At 35.6% G+C, this 16,673-nt stretch overlaps 1 protein-coding gene across 8 annotated transcripts in view; it reads left to right on the top strand.

Moving 5' to 3' along the window:
• Window positions 1-16,673, top strand: part of KIAA1109 (KIAA1109 ortholog) — a 225,473-nt gene that overhangs the window by 83,163 nt on the left and 125,637 nt on the right. For 7 of the 8 annotated variants that reach the window (XM_032592904.1, XM_032592907.1, XM_032592906.1 and 4 more), the window contains 4 exons: window positions 2,683-2,862; window positions 5,052-5,180; window positions 12,268-12,387; window positions 13,075-13,355. In XM_032592904.1, coding sequence (XP_032448795.1) covers window positions 2,683-2,862; window positions 5,052-5,180; window positions 12,268-12,387; window positions 13,075-13,355 — 710 coding nt within the window. The remainder of the gene's footprint in view (window positions 1-2,682; window positions 2,863-5,051; window positions 5,181-12,267; window positions 12,388-13,074; window positions 13,356-16,673) is intronic. The other variant, XM_030313128.2, reaches the window with a different exon arrangement.

The following is a 16,673-nucleotide window of genomic DNA, read 5'->3' as shown; positions in this document are numbered from 1 at the left end:
ATTTTATATATCTGGCATGACTATTCCTAAGAATTCTTTTGTGGTACAGGTGAGTTACCCAGGATTTAGCTGCTTATTCTCAATAGCATTAGTCTTGTTTTTTGTTTTTTTGTTTTTTTTTTTGAGAGAGAGAGAGGGAGAGAGGGAGAGAAAGAATCCCACAAGGTGCAGATAGAGAGGGAGAAAGAGAGTGCAGAGCCCGGAATGTGGCTTGAGCTCACCCAAAGCTGGGCTCGAGTTCATCTGAAGTGGGGCTCAAGCTCACACAATGCAGGGCTTGAACTCACTAACCATGAGATTATGACCTGAACCAAAGTCAGATGCTTAACCAACTGAGGCACTCAGGCATCCCCTGATAGCATTAGTCTCAAGGCAGGGCCTCAAGGTTAAGGATCTGAGATGGTGGATAGATTATTGTGTCCGACTTATGGAACCATCCCTTTTAACTTATGAGCATTTTATGATGTATATTAGTTTCCTAGGGCTGCCACAGCAAAGTACCTCACACTGGGTGGCTTAAAACATGAGATACTTGTTCTTTTATAGTTTTGGGGCTTAGAATTGTGAAATCAAGGTACTGGCAGGGCCATGTTTTCTCTGAAGGATGTGGGAAAGGATCTCCTTGTCTCTGCTAAGCTTTTGGTGGTTGCTAGCAATCCTTGGCATTCCTTGCCTTGTAGACTCATTGCTCAACTCTGTGTCTTTGTCTTCTCATAGCATTGTCTCCATGTGTGTGTCTGTGTCCCAATTTTCCTCTTACAAGGATATCAGTCATTGATTTAAGGCCTACCCTAATTTGATGTAACCTTATTTTGATTACATCTGCTAAAACCCTGTTTTCAAATACAGAAAGGTCATAATCACAGGAGCCTCAACTTAGGACTTAAATATGTCTTTTTAGGGGACACAATTCAACTCACAATATGACACAACACACATAAAATCTAGAATATACACTTTGTTGGTGTACTAGGTAGGCTCTATCTATCTTTAGGACAAGCCAAGATCCATATGTATTCTTGAGCTCAAAAAATATTGATCAGAAGTATCTTACACTGAGAATTATCAAATCTTAGTGCCAGAAGTGATCTTTATTGACCATCCTCTCTAACTTCCTCAGGTAAAATAGAAGGGAACTGATGCCTGAGAAACATAGGTGATTTTACATACTGTCACACAGCTTGGATGAAAATAAAAGTAAAAATATTTTGAAAGAGCTGCTAGAGGTATTATAGTCATAATTTGAAATTTTCTTTTAAGAATTCCTTATGAATTTGATTTAGCTCATATCCTCTTTGTTTTTTTAAGAATACATTTCCTAAAATGTGTTGAAATAAGGAACACTATGCCTTGTGCTGATGGCCTGCATACACCTACCAAAAAGATTACTGTTGTAAAATTAGCTTGGGAATTATCTGTGAACTGTCTTAATATATATTAGTATACTGAATTCTCTGAAAAGACTTGCTGTAATATATAGTCACTTAGTGGTATCTACCTTTTGTGGTCACTGTTAGGTGCAGTGGGATAAGTGGTAAACAAGACAGAAATGGTCTTTACCCTAATAAACCTGGTGAAGAAGAGAAATATTGAGGAAATTAATATAATAAATAGTGGTCTTGAGACAAGAACATGATAAGATTGGCCTTCTTAGATTTCTGTGGTTGTTTTGTAGAATATGTAGGAGACAGATGTAAAAGTGAATGCTGGGAGGCTTTGCAAAACCCTAGCAAGAGGTCATATTATTTGGACCATGTTGATAGCAGTGAAGATGGAAGAAAATCAATGCATTTCTGAGAGATTGGGAGTATAGTTTACAGAAATTGGTGACTGATGGGTAGGGCATGGCCGAACGTGTTTTGATTCTCTATTACTAATAATATTTTGTGAACTAGTGTTCTATGGAATACCCTATTTTAGGACATATCTTTTAGCTTTCTGAATAAATCCCAGAACTTTTCTCTTTGAAATATTTGCTGCTTTTTAGTAGTAAGTATATAATTTCTATAAGGTAAATCTATCCTTCTTATATTTATATATAGTTCTCAAAATCTATATGAAAGATAGCTTTCTTCCCTAGTTATTCATTTCTTGATCTTATCTATTGGTCTCTTTTCTTCTCTGTTTTTTTCTTTTTAATATTTTTACAATTTATTTTTATTTACTTTTTGTTTTTGTAGAGAGAGAGTACAAGTTGGGGAGGGGCAGAGGGAGAGGGAGAATCTCAAGTAGGCTCCACACCTGGTGCGGAGCCCAACATAGGGCTTGATTCCACGATGCTGGGATTATAACCTGAGCCAAAATCAAGAGTTGCATGCTCAACTGACTGAGCCACCCAGGCGCCTCTCTTTTTAATACGTATTTTAATCTTATTATTCCAGCCTTCCCACCAAAGACTGGTCTCTTATATGCCCCGTCCGTCAGAGTACTAGTTCCTTTTTATTCATTGAGGCAGTTATCAGAGAGTTCTCATTCTTTTTAGGACTTTGCTATCTTGCTTTGCTGTTGGGCTCTTATGGATACTGTCACTAAAGGAGCTTAAATGAGACTCCTTATGGATCCTTAAGTCATATTTTCCAGATAGTATGATTTTACTTGGACTCTGGAGGAAAAAAAAAAAAACAACTAGAAATTATAATGCTGATTTTCTTGTACTTCTTACAGTCTTACTATTGTTTTCAGCAGCGACCCCCTGTGGATGAAGTACTCCGGGAAGGTCACATCAATTTGTCGGGTCTCCAGCTGAGAGCACATGCTATGTTCTCAGCAGAAGGTCTTCCTTTGGGAAGTGATTCTTTAGAATACGCATGGTTAATTGATGTGCAGGCTGGAAGCCTTACAGCTAAGGTGACAGCACCACAGGTATGATTCTCTGACTACTTTTCTTCCTTTGCTCACCCACTTCACCAAGAGTAAGTTGTATACCTGTTTAAACGTTCATTGCATTTTCACTATTGGCATTCTGATGGCCAGACAACTCTTTGCCTTTTGGATTGGAGTCATTTTTGCCATTCAGAATTGTCTTAGCAATGGATGAGTCAGAGCAAGTTTCACTTTTTGAGTCACATAATATTGAAGGGTGTAATGTTTTATAGTTCTTCATAATGCTTTCAAGATTGAGACTTTGGGAAAATATCAGTATGAGGACTATTCTGGAAATTTTCTGTATTCTTAAAATTACATTAGTTTGCTCACTGTTAAAATTTTCTTTTCCCAGTATATAGAATAATTTTTTAAGAATTTTTCTTTCTTGTTTATTTCTTAAGTAGGATTTGAAAATATTATTTATGGTGTTAAGGATTAGGTAGCTTGGTTTTTTACTTGTCATATCTCAAAGCAAGATAACGTCATTTGTATCTGCTATTAATGACGTGGATATTGATTTTAAAAAAATAAAAACAAATTTACTAGTTAGTAAACTGATCTAGAGTGTAGGTTTTGATCCTTCTGGATAAAATCCCCCTCCTCTTCATTGTTCGCCTTATTCTTTATGACTCAGAGGTCATAAGGATTATTTAGTTCTAGAAATGGACCACTGAAATTTAGCCAAATAGCCATATTACTGTAACATTTCACCTGTTGAGCCACATATTTTTTTAAATTATTTTTTTAAATGTTTATTTATTTTGAGAGAGAGAGCACACACGGGGGAGGGGCAGAGAGAGAGTGAGGGAGAGGGAGAATCCCAAGCAGGCTCCGTGTTTCCAGCACAGAGCCCAATGCGGGGCTTGAACTCATGAAACGTGAGATCATGACTTGAGCCAAAATCAAAAGTCATATGCTTAGCCAACCGAGCCACCCAGGCGCCCATGAGCCACATATTTATAATATGCATACTTTTTGTGGCATTTCAAAAGATTGGAATGTGGTCTTGAATGTGTTAAATGTACATACTCAATTTTAATAAAAGTTAACAGAATGTGTATGAATCATTTAGAGGTAGGTAGTAGCAACAAGAAGGTGGATGAAGACTCTAGGTGCCTTGTATATTTGTAACCAGTTTTTGGAAGACAGCACACATTAAGATTCTGGAAATAAGAAAATGGAATTGAAAGGGATATTTTATATAAAAGTGGATAAAGAAAATATATAACAATGTATAAAAGCGGATGAAAAGAAATATTCAGTGCTGACTGCCATGACGACTATCTTCCTTTATTATTGTCTGCTCTTTTCTCTAATGTACAAGTAAAACCAAAACATGTAAAAAATGGCTTGTTCTTTAACAAACATGGAATAAAACCATGCTTATCCTGCTAAACTGGGCACAATTCCTTTAATGTAACAATTGTTAAAATTTCATATGTTTATAAGTTGTTCTTATTACAACACAAAACATTTCTCTTCTGCATTAGAATTTTGGCATCACTGTTTCAGTGAGTGTTTCATGAATCCATAGGTGCTTTTAATGTTTATTCCATTCTTTGTATATTTTAAAAGTAAAATTCATGTTTTCCAATAGTAGAAATTTGTACTTTTTTTTATGGAATAATATCTGTCTACCCATGTTTCAGTGTGTTTATTATTAACACCTTTAAATCAATTATAAAATGAAGGTATTTTTGTAAACTGAAGATTTGATGAAGGATTGATATATTCTTCAGTTTCTATTTACATAAACAAAAGTGCCTTAATCTTCAAAATACCTGATTTTATGAAATTGTAGCTCCCTACGATAGTTAGATTCAAATTTCAGATCAAAGCTTTATTATTAGATAGAAATTTTAGTTGTTTTTCTGTGCAGAGGATACTAGTTAGTCATTTAAGAGGGAAGATATAACCTTGAAGAAAATACATACTTTGTGAGTTGTTCAAGTTGAATTTTTCATTCTCACGCATTCTGTCATTCATAAATGAAAAGTCACATAAACTTACAAATGATGTCAAGGTAGAAAAATCATGATTCTGGCTAATAAATAGATTATGTAGCAGCAAGTATAAAACAGCATTTGGGTTCTTTCAAGCTGGATTATTCTTGATAAACTTTAGAACTGTAAACACTTGTTTAGATTGCTAACACTGCTGTCAACCTGTCACTGCTTATTTTGTAGCTGGCTTGTCTCTTGGAGTGGGGACAGACATTTGTTTTTCATGTGGTATGTCGGGAGTATGAGCTGGAAAGACCCAAATCAGTAATAATATGTCAGCATGGAATTGACCGTCGGTTCTGTGAATCCAAGGTATGTTAACAAATATGTTAGCAGTATTGTAAACATTTATGGATTTTTTTAAATGAAAGATTGACGTATCAGCTTTAAATCAAATGCACATGGCCATAAAGTAAACATCATAGTTCAGTTTTCTCAATTAATGAAATTATTTTGCAGATTTGTAGCCAGTTGTTATTTAGTTGTAAGCATCTAACATATGAGGTAATTATTAAAACAAATTCACAAATAAATGGTGATATAAAAATTATATCTAACCTCTTAAATTTTTACGATAAACTCCTGTTTTCTTGCATTATTACACTCTTTCAGTTATGACCATATATTTATGTAGAAGATTAAGAAACTGAAGCAAGAGGAAGGTTAAATTCCTTACATGACCTTGTTTATATGACTGTTAATATACCTGTTATACCTGTTCCTCTATAAGGTGGCTAGCAATGCTGGCATTTGCCAAGAAAACATGGCAGTTTCAAAAAAAAAAAAAAAAAAAAAATTTACCCTAATCTTATAACAGAGCTAACTATCGTTAACAGTTTAGTTTTTGTTTCTAGTTTCTTCCGTGTATTTTTTTCCTTTTTTTTTTCTTTTGTTATGCACACTGTTTGCCATTACATTAGTGTGAATTGAAAACAATTCATCCTGCTTTTATTCATCCTCCAAAAAATCTATAACCTATGCTTACTCCCAACAATAAAGGAAACCATTGTAACTGGTGATAAAATTATTTTTTCTTGCTGTAAAACACATTGCCAGGATTCAGGGAATCTTCAGTTATGTGTCAACAAATTAGTACCTTATGGATAATTCACACATCTTGCAGGCTTCTCCTCCTCCCTTTTTTTTTGTTTTTTTTGTTTTTTGTTTTTTTAAAGACTCAGAGCTTTTATGCTGCATTAAAATCTTTAAGAATCAATTTTAATGAGGCATAATTTACATACAATAAATTAATCCTTTTTTAGTTGTACAGTTGGAGTTTTATCTATAAGGGTATTTTATCTATAAGGGTATAACCATTACCATCAGTGAAGACCTAGAACATTTGTATCACCTTAGAAAATTACTTTGGGTCCCTTTGCCATCAGCTATTCATTATTCCATGCAACCATTGGTGTGCTTTCTGTCATTTCAGATCAGGTATTTTTAGGTCTGTTTTGTGTTTACACACCTTTTATTGCATTTCTTGAATACTATGGGGTTTTTTGTTTTGTTTTTACACATTGAAGGTTTGTGACAATCCTGCGTCAGGCACATCTATCAATGCCATTTTTCCAGCAGCATTTGCTTACTTTGTGTCTCTGTGTCACATTTTTTTTTCTTTTTAATGTTACAAATTTTATTTTGCAGTGTATTTTTAATTTTTAAAATTATATCCAAGTTAGTTAGCATATAGTGCAATAATGATTTCAGGAGTAGAATCCAGTGATTTATTCCCTATGTATAACATCCAGTGCTTCTCCCAACAAGTATCTTCCTTAATGCCCCTTACCCATTTAGCCAATCACCCCACCCACAACCCCTCCAGCAACCCTCAGTTCTCTGTATTTAAGTCTCTTATGTTTTGTCCCTGTCCCTATCCCTGTTTTAATGTTATTCTTGCTTTCCTTCCCTTATGTTCATCTGTTCTGTATCTTAAATTCCACATATGAGTGAAATCCTGTGATATTTGTCTTTCTCTGACTTAACTAATTTCACTTAGCGTAATACCCTCTAGTTCCATCCATGTTGTTGCAAATGGCAAGATTTCATTCTTTTTGATTGCCAAGTAATACTCCATTGTGTGTATATGTGTATGTGTGTGTGTGTGTGTGTGTGTGTGTGTGTGTATACACATCTTCTTTATCCATTCATCTGTTAATGGACATTTGGGCTCTTTCCATACTTTGGCTATTGTTGATAGTGCTGCTATAAGCATTGCATGTGCCCCTTTGAAACAGCAGACCTGTATCCCTTGGATAAATACCTAGTACTGCAGTTGCTGGGTCATAGAACATAGAACATAGTTCTGTGTTTAATTCTTTGAGGAACCTCCATACTGTTTTCCAGAGTAGCTGCACCAGTTTGCATTCCCACCAGCAGTACAAAAGAGATCCTCTCTCTGCATCCTCGCCAACATCTGTCGTTGCCTGCGTTGTTAATGTTAGCCATTCTGACAGGTGTAAGGTGGTATCTCATTGTGGTTTTGCTTTGTATTTCCCTGATGATGAGTGATGTTGAACATTTTTTCATGTGTCGGTTGGCCATCTGGATGTGTTCTTTGGAGAAGTGTTTATTCATGTCCTTTGCCCATTTCTTCACTGGGTTATTTGTTTTTTGGGTGTTGAGTTTGATAAGTTCTTTATAGATTCTGGATGCTAACCCTTTATCTGATATGTCGTTTGCAAATGTCTTCTCCCATTCTGTCAGTTGCCTTTTAGTTTTTCTGATTGTTTCCTTCACTGTGCAGAAGCTTTTTATTTTGTTGAGGTCCCAGTAGTTCATTTTTGCTTTTGTTTCCCTTGGCTCCAGAGACATATTAAGAAGTTGCTTCAGCCAAGGTCAGAGAGGTTTTTGCCTGCTTTCTCCTCTAGTATTTTGATGGCTTCCTGTCTTACATTTAGGTCTTTCATCCATTTTGAGTTTATTTTTGTGTATGGTGTAAGAAAGTGGTCCAGGTTCATTTTTCTGCATGTCACTGTCCAATTTTCCGAACACCATTTGCTGGAGAGATTGTCTTTATTCCATTGGATATTCTTTCCTGCATTGTCAAAGATTAGTTGGCCATACATTTGTGGGTCCACTTCTGGGTTCTCTGTTCTGTTCCATTGATCTGAGTGTCTATTCTTGTGACAGTACCATACTGTCTTGATGATTACAGCTTTGCAATACATCTTGAAATCCAGGATTGTGATGCCTCCAGCTTTGGTTATCTTTTTCAGGATTGCTTTGGCTATTCGGGGTCTTTTCTGGTTCCATACAAATTTTAGGATTGTTTGTTCTAGCTCTGTGAAGAATGCTGGTGTTATTTTGGTAGGTATTGCGTTGAATGTGTAGATTGCTTTGGGTAGTATTGACATTTCCACAATATTTGTTCTTCCAATCCATGAGCACGGAATATTTTTCCATTTTGTTTTTTGTGTCTTCTTCAATTTCTTTCATAAGCTTTCTATAGTTTTCAGTGTATAGGTTTCTTACCTCTTTTGTTAGGTTTATTCCCAGGTATTTTATGGTTTTTGGTGCAATTGTAAATGGGATCGATTCTTTGATTTCTCTCCTGTTGCTTCATTGTTGGTGTATAGAAATGCAGCCAATTTCTGTGCATTGTTTTATATCCTGTGACTTTGCTGAATTCACAGATCAGTTCTAGCAGTTTTTTGGTGGAATCTTTTGGGTTTCCCATATAAAGTATCATGTCCTCTATGAAGAGTGAAAGTTTGACTTCCTCTTTGCCTATTTGGATGCCTTTTAATTTCTTCCTTTGTGTTGTCTGATTGCTGAAGCTAGGACTTCCAATGCTGTGTTGAATTACAGTGGTGAGAGTGGACATCCCTGTGATGTTCCTGACCTTAGGGGGAAAGCTCTCAGTGTTTCCCCTTTGAGGATGATATTAGTGTTGGGTCTTTCATATATGGCTTTTATGATTTTGAGGTATGACCTTTTTATCCATACTTTCTTGAGGGTTTTTATCAAGAAAGGATGCTGTATTTTGTCAAATGCTTTCTCTGCATCTATTGAGAGGATCATGTGGTTCTCGTCCTTCTTTTATTGATGTGATGTATCACATTGATTGTTTGTGGATATTGAACCAGCCCTGCTTCCCAGGTATAAATCCCATTTGATTGTGGTGAATAATTCCTTCAGTAGATTGTTGGATCTGGTTGCTAGTATTTGGTGGATAATTTTTGCATTCATGTTCATCAGGGAAATTGGTTTGTAGTTCTTCTTTTTAGCGGGGTCTTTGGTTTTGGAATGAATGTAATGCTGACCTCATAGAATGAGTTTGGAAGTTTTCCTTCCATTTCTATTTTTTGAAACAGCTTCAAAAGAATAGGAGTTAATGCTTCTTTAAAGATTTGGTAGAATTCCCCAGGAAAGCCATGCAGCCCTGGGCTCTTGTTTTTTTTTGGGAGATTTTTGATTACTAATCCAGTGTTTTTACTGGTTATGGGTCTGTTCAAATATTCCATTTCTTCCTGTTTCAGTTTTGGTAGTTTATATGTTTCTATGAATTAGTCCATTTCTTCCAGATTATTCAGTTTATTGGCATATGATTGCTCATAGTATTCTCTTATTGTTGTTTGTATTTCTGCAGTGTTGGTTGTGATCTCTCCTCTTTCTTTCTGATCAAACTGGCTAGGGGCTTATTAGTTTTGTTAATTGTTTTAAAGAACCAGCTCGTGGTTTCATTTATTTGTTCTACTGTTTTTTTGTTTTTGTTTTTTTTATTTCAATAGCTTTGATTTTTGCTCTAATCTTTATTATTTCCCATCTTCTGCTGGTTATGGGTTTTATTTGCTGTTCTTTTTCCAGCTCTTTAAGGTGTAAGGTTCGGTTGTGTATCTGAGACCTTTCTTCCTTCTCTAAGAAGGCCTATATACTTCCCTCTTATGACTGCCTTTGCTGCTTCCCAGAGGTTTTGTGCTCTAGTATTATTATTTTCTTTGGCTTCTATATACTTTTTAATTTCCTCTTTAAGTTCTTGGTTAACACATTCATTCTTTAGTAGGATGTTCTTTAGTCTCCAATTATTTGTTGTCTTTCCAGATTTTTTCTTATGGTTCATTTTGAGTTTCGTCACGGTGTGGTCTGAAAATATGCATGGAATGCTCTCGATCTTTTTGTACTTGTTGAGGGCTGATTTGTGTCCCAGTATGTGATCTATTCTGGAGAATGTTCCATGTGCACTCAAGAAGAATGTGTATTCCATCTGTGTCACATTTGGGTAATTCTTGCAGTATTTCAGACTTTGTCATTACTATATTTGTTACAGTGATCTATGATCAGTAATTATGACTTGCTGAAAGCTCAGATGATGATTAGCATTTTTTTTTTTTTTTCCACGTTTATTTATTTTTGGGACAGAGAGAGACAGAGCATGAACGGGGGAGGGGCAGAGAGAGAGGGAGACACAGAATCGGAAACAGGCTCCAGGCTCTGAGCCATCAGCCCAGAGCCCGACGCGGGGCTCGAACTCACGGACCGTGAGATGGTGACCTGGCTGAAGTCGGACGCTTAACCGACTGCGCCACCCAGGCGCCCCTGATTAGCATTTTTTAGCAATAAAGTCATGTACGTATTTCCTATTCATATGCTGTGGCACATTTAGACTATAGTAAATAGTGTAAATGTAATTTTTATGTGCGCTAAGAAACCAAAAAAATTATTTTTTATCTTTAATAATATTTTTAATTTTTATTTTAATTCCACTATAAAAACATGTAGTATTATATTAATTTCAGGTGTACAGTGTAGTGACTCAGCAATTCCATATATTACTCAGTACTTACCAAGAGTACCCTTAATCCCCTCTGCCTATTCAGCGCCCCCCCCCCCCCACTGCTTCTCTAGTAACCATCTGTTTATTCTCTATAGTTGAGTCTTTTTTTGTTTTCTCTCTTTTTCCTTTTGTTCATTTGTTTCTTAAATTCCACATATAAGTGAAATCATATGGTATTTGTCTTTCTCTAACTGGCTTATTTTGCTTAGCATTTTACTCTCTAGATCCATCCATGTTGTTGCAAATGGCAAGATTTCATTCTATTTTTATGCTAATATTCCATTGTATACACACACACACACACACGTGTGTGTGTGTGTGTGTGTGTGTGTGTGTGTGTGTATACACTACATCTTTATCCATTCATCTGTTAGTAGATACTCAGGCTGCTTCCATAATTTGGCTATTATAAATAATGGTGCAATAAACATAGTGGTGCATATATCCTTTCGAATTAGTGTTTTCATATTCTTTGAGTAAATACCCAGTAGTCAATTACTGGATCATAGGATAGCTCTATTTTTCATTTTTTCAGCAACCTCTATACTGTCTTCCATAGTGGCTGCACCAGTTTGCATTCCTGCCAACAGTGTTTTTTCTCCACATCCTGGCCAATACTTGCTGTTTCTTGTGTTTTTGATTTTAGCCACAAAAAATTTATTTGACTTGCTTTATTGCGATATTTGCTTTATTGCGGTGGTCTGGATCCCAACCCGCAATATCTCTAAGGTATGCCTTATTATTATAGAAAACTGATTATAAGACAAGACACCTGTGTTCTAGTCCTAGAACTGCCTCTAATGAGCAATTGCATGTTATTGAGCCAATAATTTACTCAGTGCTGCCATTTCCCTCAAGAAGTTCATTGAAGTAGGTGATATGTATGTTTTCTTCCAACCTAACCATGACCAAATCTGTTTTAGGAGTAAAGCAATGTTGGGGCTCCTGGGTGGCTCAGTCGGTTAAGCGTCCGACTTCGGCCCAGGTCATGATCTCACAGTCCGTGAGTTCGAGCCCCACGTCGGGCTCTGTGCTGACAGCTCAGAGCCTGGAGCCTGCTTCAGATTCTGTGTCTCCCTCTCTCTCTGACCCTCCCCCGTTCATGCTCTGTCTCTCTCTGTCTCAAAAATAAATAAACATTAAAAAAAAATTAAAAATAAAAAAGGAGTAAAGCAATGTTAAATTTCTGTGGATTATTCTAGACGTCATAATAAAATTTACAGTTGACATATTTCTAAAAAGAAGATTGTGTGTGTGTGTATAATATAGAGTACTCATAAGAAAATCTTACAATTTTAAACTGCTGTACAGTTCTTATAATCTGGTGACATTTATTACTTATCAGTTTACTTTGGCTTTGTGAGTTTCAATAATAAGTTATATATGTATTCTGTCAATTTAGACCAGCTACTTGCCCATTTGAATGGAAATGGTACATGCTTACTTATGATTAGTTTCTAATTGGCAAGACTTTAATCACTGGTGATTTCATTTATCATTATAAAAAATGAAATTTAATTGACTACTTTTTAAAAATACACATGTAGCCAGAATTTTATTTAATAAGTATCTAAATGGTGAATCAATGGTGAAAAATTAACACTCATTTCATTTCCATTTTAGTTGAGCTGTATTCCTGGGCCTTGTCCAACTTCAGATGATTTGAAATATACTATGACTCGTTTAGCAGTAGATGGAGCAGATATTTATATTGTGGAGCATGGCTGTGCTACAAATCTAAAGGTACACATTTGTCTATTTCTTGGCTAGTGTAGTTCTTTTTCCTTTTTACCAAACCATACCTCCATTTCTTGAAATAGAACACACATTTATAATTTGCCATCTCACAAAACACTACAGAATCCCAGGAGATAGCTCTTGGTGTTTTGCCTGTCCGTGTTCTCTTCTGGTGTGTTTCTTAAGGCATACTTTCTTTCACTACTATTTCACTCTAACTGAATTATTAAGACCTTGCTTTATGGCAGAGATGTAAACGTGTAGCTTGCTTTTATGGCAGAGATTAAATTGGCAGTGTTTTTAAAAGATTTGATTTTAAGTGCCTTTAGGTATTATATATTTATATCCTGCCTGGCTCTTGCAAACATCTATTTGCCACCTCTGCTTCATGGGTTACTGCTTAAAATTAAGCCTTATTAAGAGTCTGTAATTTTTATTACTTCCTACCATTATAACTTTTCTTTCCTCCTTCTCTCTTTTGTTTTCCTTTGGACTTACGTTCTTTTCCTTTTATCCTCTTTTTTGTTTTTAATTGAATGTCTATTTTCATTCTGTTGCATGTATCTTTTCTGTTTCCCTTCTTTTTCTTCTTCTTTCATGCAGTTTGAAATAATTGCCTATTCTATAGTTTATTCTAAGTTGATTAAGAATATGGAGACCACAGTTTTATTTCATTCTCTTCATTCAATTTAGATGGGTGCAATTCGAGTTGCGAACTGTAATCTCCACAATCAGTCGGTTGGGGAAGGAATAAGTGCTGCAATTCAGGATTTTCAAGTGAGACAGTACATTGAACAGTTAAATAATTCCAGAGTTGGACTTCAGCCTGCAGTGCTACGGAGGGCCTATTGGCTTGAAGCTGGGTCAGCCAATTTAGGACTCATTACTGTTGATATTGCATTAGCTGCAGATCATCATTCTAAACATGAGGCCCAAAGACATTTCTTAGAAACTCATGATGCCAGAACTAAGAGGTAAGTTAAATTTAAGGATGGTAATAGTCCCAAGCTCAGATGAAAATTAGCCTATAATTATAAAGCAAATTCTACTGTTAGGAATGGAATAAGAATATTTTATATAAAGACAAAATATGATTGTGCCGGGTACACCTCAGTGAATATATAAGAATTTGATACTTAAGTAAATACATTATATATCTCATCTGTGGTAATTGTGTGGTTGCTGGAAATAACATTGTTTTTTAATGTATTTCTAAGCTCATACTATGTGTATTAGCAGTGAAATGAGTTTAAACTGTTGGTTCCCAAATAACATTTTATAGAGCACTATCCTCCTTTCTTTCCCACGACAGCCATCCACTTCCAATTCATCATTTCTAGAAAACATCATTGCTATCACTGTGTACTCTACAAAATTCCTTTTATGGGCCCTCATGACTGCAGGGGAGACTAAAAAAAAATATGGGACCTAATTCCTAAGGAAAGGTTGTTAAGAAATAATTTTATCTGCCATTCAAAAAGTTGCCAGAGCCTCTTACTGACTAATGTCCATTTAAAATACCAGGACATGGGAATGCAAGCTGGTGCAGCCACTCTGGAAAACAGTATGGAGGTTCCTCAAAAATTAAAAATAGAACTACCCTACAACCCAGAAATTGCACTACTAAGTATTTATCCAAGGGATACAGGTGTGCTGTTTTGAAGGGACACATGCACCCCCGTGTTTATAGCAGCACTGTCAACAATAGCCAAAGTATGGAAAGAGCCCAAATGTCCATCAATGGATGAATGGATAAAGAAGATGTGGTATATATATACAATGGAGTATTACTAGGCAATCAAAAAGAATGAAATCTTGCCATTTGCAACTAGGTGGATGGAACTGGAGGGTATTATGCTAAGTGAAATTAGTCAGAGAAAGACAAAAATCATATGACTTCACCACTATGAGGACTTTAAGGTACAAAACAGATGAACATAAGGGAAGGGAAACAAAAATAATATAAAAACAGGGAGGGGGACAAAACAGAAGAGACTCACAAATGTGGAGAACAAACTGAGGGTTACTGGAGGGGTTGTGGGAGGGGGGATGGGCTAAATGGGTAAGAGGCACTAAGGAATCTACTCCTGAAATCATTGTTGCACTATATGCTAACTAATTTGGATGTAAATTTAAAAAAATAAAAAAATAAAATAAAAATAAAAAATAAAATACCAGGTTAACTTTTTCCATCCCTATCTCTGCCATTATAAAGTTAATATGAGCTTATTTTATTTTATTTATTTTTATTTTATTAAAATTTTTTTAAAAATGTTTATTTTTGAGAGAGAGAGAGCAAGCAGGGGAGGAACAAAGAGAGAGAGAGACACAGGATCCAAGCAGGCTTGGTGCTGTCAGCACAGAGCCCGATGTGGGGCTGCAGTCCATGAACTGTGTGATCGTGACCTGAGCTGAAGTCAGACGCTTAACTAACTGAGCCACCCAGGCACCCTGAGCTTGTTTTTAAAATAGGGGAAACTATTCCGAAATAGAGGGAAATAATTTCCATAACCTTATCACACTGAATTTGTCATATTTCTTACCCGTATTTTTAGTGTATCTTTCTTACACTTGAGATCATCTTGTATTTATATTTTAAAATTCAGCATGTTGTATTAAACTTACACCCTAACCATCTGCCCAAATAATAGAAAATTTTATAAAGTTCCTTTCAAATAAATGATAATACACAATTAGAAAGATAAATTGTACTTTAGCCATTGCCCTTGTTATATTAAATATGTAGATAGTGTTTCTAAATTTAGCATTTTAAATAATAGAGGAACGTTTTGCACATAAAATCTTTTCTCACATGGTCTTTAAATTCCTTTTATTTTTTTAACTATCTTTTTAATGTTTGTTTATTTTAGAGAGAGACAGCCTGAGCGCACAGGGGATGGGCAGAGAGAAAGGGAGACAGAATCCCAACTCTGGGCTGACAGCTGCGCTAAGATGATGTGGGGCTCGATCTCACAAACTGTGAGATCATGACCTGAACCCAGATCAAGAGCCACCCTGGCACCCCTAAATTCCCTTTAAATAGTTTCTTTAGAAAGAGATGTGACGGGTGCCTTTTGATATGCCTTCCCAAATTACTTCCCAGAAAGATTATTTCAGTTTATATTCCCAGTGGCTTTTAGGAGCATCTCTGTCTCACTGCATCTTTGCTGCCCTTTAAGTGTTTGATGAGAATTAAAACGTGGTATCTCTTTGTTTTATTTTGCATTTCTTTATTTCTGAGATTTACACTTTTTTTCATGTATTTATTGGCTGTTTTTATTTCCTCATTTGTAAATTGCACGTTATTATTCTATGTCTATTTATTTATTGGCATATTGTATTTCTTAAAAATTTTTAAGAGCTCTTTATAGATTACCATCCTTTTAATAGTTCCTGTTGCTAATATTTTGCAATTTGTTTCATTTTTAATTTTTTTAATCTTACAGATTTTAATTTTTGTATATTAAAATATGTCAGTTTTCCCCTTTGTAATTCTTTTACTAATTTGAGGAAGTATTTCTTTTGCTAGTAATCCCTTGGCACCTGTATTTTCTTATTTTTTTCTTATCTTTTTTTTTTAACTCTATCTGGATTTTTCTGCAAATATCTTCTCAAATACAGAAAAATTCATACCTAATACACATTTATTTTTCCATTTCATCACAAATGTTTAGGTATTTTTATCTATTAATTTTCCCAAAGAACTGTTTTTTTTAGTTAAAAAATTCTTTTGAGGTTTTTATTGAGGTTACATTTATCTTTTAAGTTACTTTAAGATCCTGACATTTTATAAAAGTGAGTATTGGGGCGCCTGGGTGGCGCAGTCGGTTAAGCGTCCGACTTCAGCCAGGTCACGATCTCGCGGTCCGTGAGTTCGAGCCCCGCGTCAGGCTCTGGGCTGATGGCTCAGAGCCTGGAGCCTGTTTCCGATTCTGTGTCTCCCTCTCTCTCTGCCCCTCCCCTGTTCATGCTCTGTTTCTCTCTGTCCCAAAAATAAATAAACGTTGAAAAAAAAAATTAAAAAAAAAAAAAGTGAGTATGGAAGCTCATGTGTGGAGAATATTGTTTTAAAAACTTTGATTTCTTTGATAATTATTTCTCAGGAAGCCAGTTAATGTGAACAAAGTGCTTGTGTCTAATTAGCTGAGATGGTAGAACAAGGTGCTGATGAAGCTAAGGAGGTGGCATCATGTGATTCAGGTTCCAGGTGTTCCAGTAAATCCAACCATTTAGATTGGTTTCAGTGCTCTCATTGGTTAATAATTGTGAAGAGTCTGGGATTTTATCCTACG

The sequence above is a fragment of the Lynx canadensis genome, chromosome B1 (genome assembly GCF_007474595.2).
Source record: "Lynx canadensis isolate LIC74 chromosome B1, mLynCan4.pri.v2, whole genome shotgun sequence".
Lineage (NCBI taxonomy): Eukaryota > Metazoa > Chordata > Mammalia > Carnivora > Felidae > Lynx > Lynx canadensis.
The sequence above is the reverse complement of the archived record's forward strand: the minus strand, read 5'-3'. Positions and strand labels throughout refer to the sequence as shown.